At 44.9% G+C, this 3,297-nt stretch overlaps 1 protein-coding gene across 1 annotated transcript in view; it reads right to left on the reverse strand.

The window, feature by feature from the left end:
• Nucleotides 1-1,217: 1,217 nt before the first annotated feature.
• The window catches only part of LOC112070893 (trafficking protein particle complex subunit 3), an 8,542-nt gene continuing 6,462 nt past the window's right edge, over nucleotides 1,218-3,297 (reverse strand). Inside the window, exons 4-5 of the mRNA XM_070439163.1 lie at nucleotides 3,208-3,297; nucleotides 1,218-2,495 (exon numbers count right to left, since the gene is read on the reverse strand). Coding sequence (XP_070295264.1) covers nucleotides 2,376-2,495; nucleotides 3,208-3,297 — 210 coding nt within the window. The 3' untranslated portion in view covers nucleotides 1,218-2,375. The remainder of the gene's footprint in view (nucleotides 2,496-3,207) is intronic.

Consider the following 3,297-nt stretch of genomic DNA (forward strand, 5'->3'; position numbering starts at 1 on the left):
GGTCTCACGTTGACAGCCCTCACAGTGCTCTTCTGGTCTCACGTTGACAGCCCTCACAGTGCTCTTCTGGTCTCACGTTGACAGCCCTCACAGTGTGTCCACTTTCCGCTGTTTATCTTTTCAAATGTCTCTGATTTTACAGGCTGAGCAATGAATGTCTGTCAGTTAGCAATGAGTGACCGCCCCGTCCCTGGAGGAGGGAAAGCATGCAGACATCATACACGCATTGATTTTATCAAACCTGTCTTGAACTGTCTGTTTGTCGAGGGGAGGTTGTTTTACCATTATCATACATTTAATTTGATAAAATAATGATGTGCAGTGTAACCTACTTACCCACGTATGTAAACCTTAATGTTTTTCAATGCCATTAAATACCAACACCACCAAAATCTGAGGATCATCACCCACCCCAAATCATAACCTTCACCATTAAAAGGGCTTAACACAAAACGGATCTTGGATCAGTGTCTAAGGGGAAACTTCATTTTACTCTCAAAACGGGAAAGCGACCTGAAGAGAGAAATGTTTTTGTAGAGAGTGATGGGGAATGCAATGCCCACAGTGACCTCTGGTGGCTACGGTCAGTAGTGCAATCTACTGATTACCTCAAATCATGGAAACCATGGAACCATGTGTGTGTGTTTGTGTGTGAGAGAGAGAAATGACCAGCTCTGTGGTGATTGACGAGGTGAGCGGTTGAGTTGGTGACTACTGGATGACATCAGTTCATTCACAGGTGTTACAGCCAGAATGGGCCTCTGGCTCAGGAACCAGAGGCCTTTAACGTCTTGCCTTGCTAGCCCCTTCCAAACACCCTGCCCTCTCTCACACACACACACCCCTGTTCTAGGCACCCTGTTAAAAAGTGTCTGTTCCTAAAACATGGCTGTCAGACACACAGGCACATACGTCCACAGGTCCTGATTGCTTCTATGTAACCTGAACAAACCTCTGAAAGGCATTAGGTGTGTGTTATTGTTGCTTGACTGGACAAAGCTGCTCCAGAGGAACAATAGTCCCACAGTGCACTGGGGTGGTACCCGGCGACCAGCCACAGGGGAAGAGTCTGTGTGACACGTCATTACATTCGTGTGAGGAGACCTGCAACAGGTTAACGAGGCACACAGGCCCTACTATGTTACTCATGGACAAAAGTGTACCACTTAGGGGCCAGCTGAAGCTGTGATTACTGCAGTGATACAGCACCCACTGGATGTGTCATGATGAGTTTATTAATAATGACATCAGCCTACTTAAATGTACCACTGCCATACAGTGACAGTATCTTACATGACAACAAATAAATATCTTATACACATAGATATTAATAGAATCTTGAAGATCTTGCATTTAAAAAAGGGACAGACYAAAGTWWAAAAAAAAAAWAATAATAATATTTTTCACCGTGTACTACACAATTGAGACCATCAACTTTGACTTGGTAATGGACCATCATATTCCATTCAGTGATACACATGTGAAATGTATTAACTTAACAGAATTGCAAGTCAATTAAAAAACGTTCCATTAGGGTAAGACTCCTGGCCTTAGAAATTAACATATGAGATGAAGTATCCAAGGAGTTTCTCATCAAAGGAGCAGAGATGAAAGTTGAATGGTTGGGGGGGGGGGGTCAGATGAGCAGAAGGTCAGGAGTCATAGTTCTGCAGAAGGGTACATCCATAGAGAATGATAGAGTCCTTCAGTGGCCAAAAGGCAGTTTTAGCATGGGCAGCGTCATTGAGGGCTTCCACCATGCTTCCGCCATTTCAAAGTAGTCAACTGGGTGGGGATTCCTATGGGTTGTAGCCTCAATGGCGCTGTCCATGCTGTCACAGACACTATAATGGCAAAGATGAGTCCTCTACCCATCTCTATGGGTATATCTCAAAAACCACKTCTCCTTTACTTTATCTGCACTACTATCGCTGGTAGTTATGAAGCATTTAAAGGTCAATTCCACTCCAAACTATATTTTGGTATTGGTTTCATTAGTCCCCACAATGTCTTGCAGGTCAGCAGTCAAGTTTTCAAGATATTGGATATTTCAAGAAGCAGTGTCACCGGCCACATCATCCTGATGTAAAATGCATCATATATGGCAAAACGCATATAACTTCCACCTGTCGGACCTTTGTATTTAGACCAGTGCAGAGGAAGGAAAGGAGACAAGGAGAGAAAGATGGATTTCCGACGCGCCCAAGGACTTGATTTCTTGATTCTCGGTCTCTCCTTTCTTTCAGTCAAGGGTTTATCATTATACATCTCTCTCTCTCTCCGTACCTCCTTGAGTGACATCAGATTGAGGATGGATGGAGAGTGGGAAGAGAAGAGTGGTGGAGGGTGGTGGTTTGTCCCTCTCTCTGTTTCTCTCACTCATCTCCGGCCGGAAGGTTCTCCTCCATCCTCTTGATGAACTTCATGCGGATCTCTGTGACATTGTCTCCTCTCAGGGTGTCCTGAGCAAACTTCACATCCACTGCCATCTGTACCTGGAGGAGAGAGGAAGATATTATTCACAACACGTGAACATAATAACATACACTGAGTGTACAAAACATTAAGAACACCTGCTCTTTCCAAGAACGACTGACCAGGTGAATCCAGGTGAAAGCCATGATCCCTTATTGATGTAACTTGTTAAATCCACCTCACATCAGTGTAGATGAAGGGGAGGAGAAAGGTTAAAGAAGGATGTTTAAGCCTTGAGACAAATGAGACATGGCTTGTGTATGTGCCATTCAGAGGCTCCCCGGTTTGTGTCAAGAACTGCAATGCTGTTGGGTTTTTCACACTCAACAGTTTGCGTGTATCAAGGATGGTCAACCACCCACAGGACAACCAGCAAACTTGACAACTGTGGGAAGCATTTCAATCAACATGTGCCAGCATCCCTGTGGAACGCTTTGGATACCTTGTAGAGTCCATGACCCAACGAATTGAGGCTGTTCTGAGGGCAAAGGGAGGGGTGCAACTCAATATTAGGAAGGTGTTCCTACTGTTTGGTATACTCAGTGTAATGCACACTAATAGAATGTTCACACTGCCGTGCCGACACCTTGTGCTGGCTCTGTTATTTTCTTTTCACATTGTCCTTTTTTTAGCACGGTTCCAACAAAGATGCTGGATACGTATCCAGACCAGCACAGTACAGCTTGGTTAGGCTCGTGTGAAAAGGCCTAAAGAAGCACCATCTATTCTTACCATCTCCAGAGCTCCTCGGAGTACCCCACACAGCAGGTTGGAGTACACACACACCCTCCCCCTCCTTACCATCTCCAGAGCTCCTCGGAG

Source organism: Salvelinus sp. IW2-2015, unplaced genomic scaffold (genome assembly GCF_002910315.2).
Source record: "Salvelinus sp. IW2-2015 unplaced genomic scaffold, ASM291031v2 Un_scaffold1453, whole genome shotgun sequence".
NCBI lineage: Eukaryota > Metazoa > Chordata > Actinopteri > Salmoniformes > Salmonidae > Salvelinus > Salvelinus sp. IW2-2015.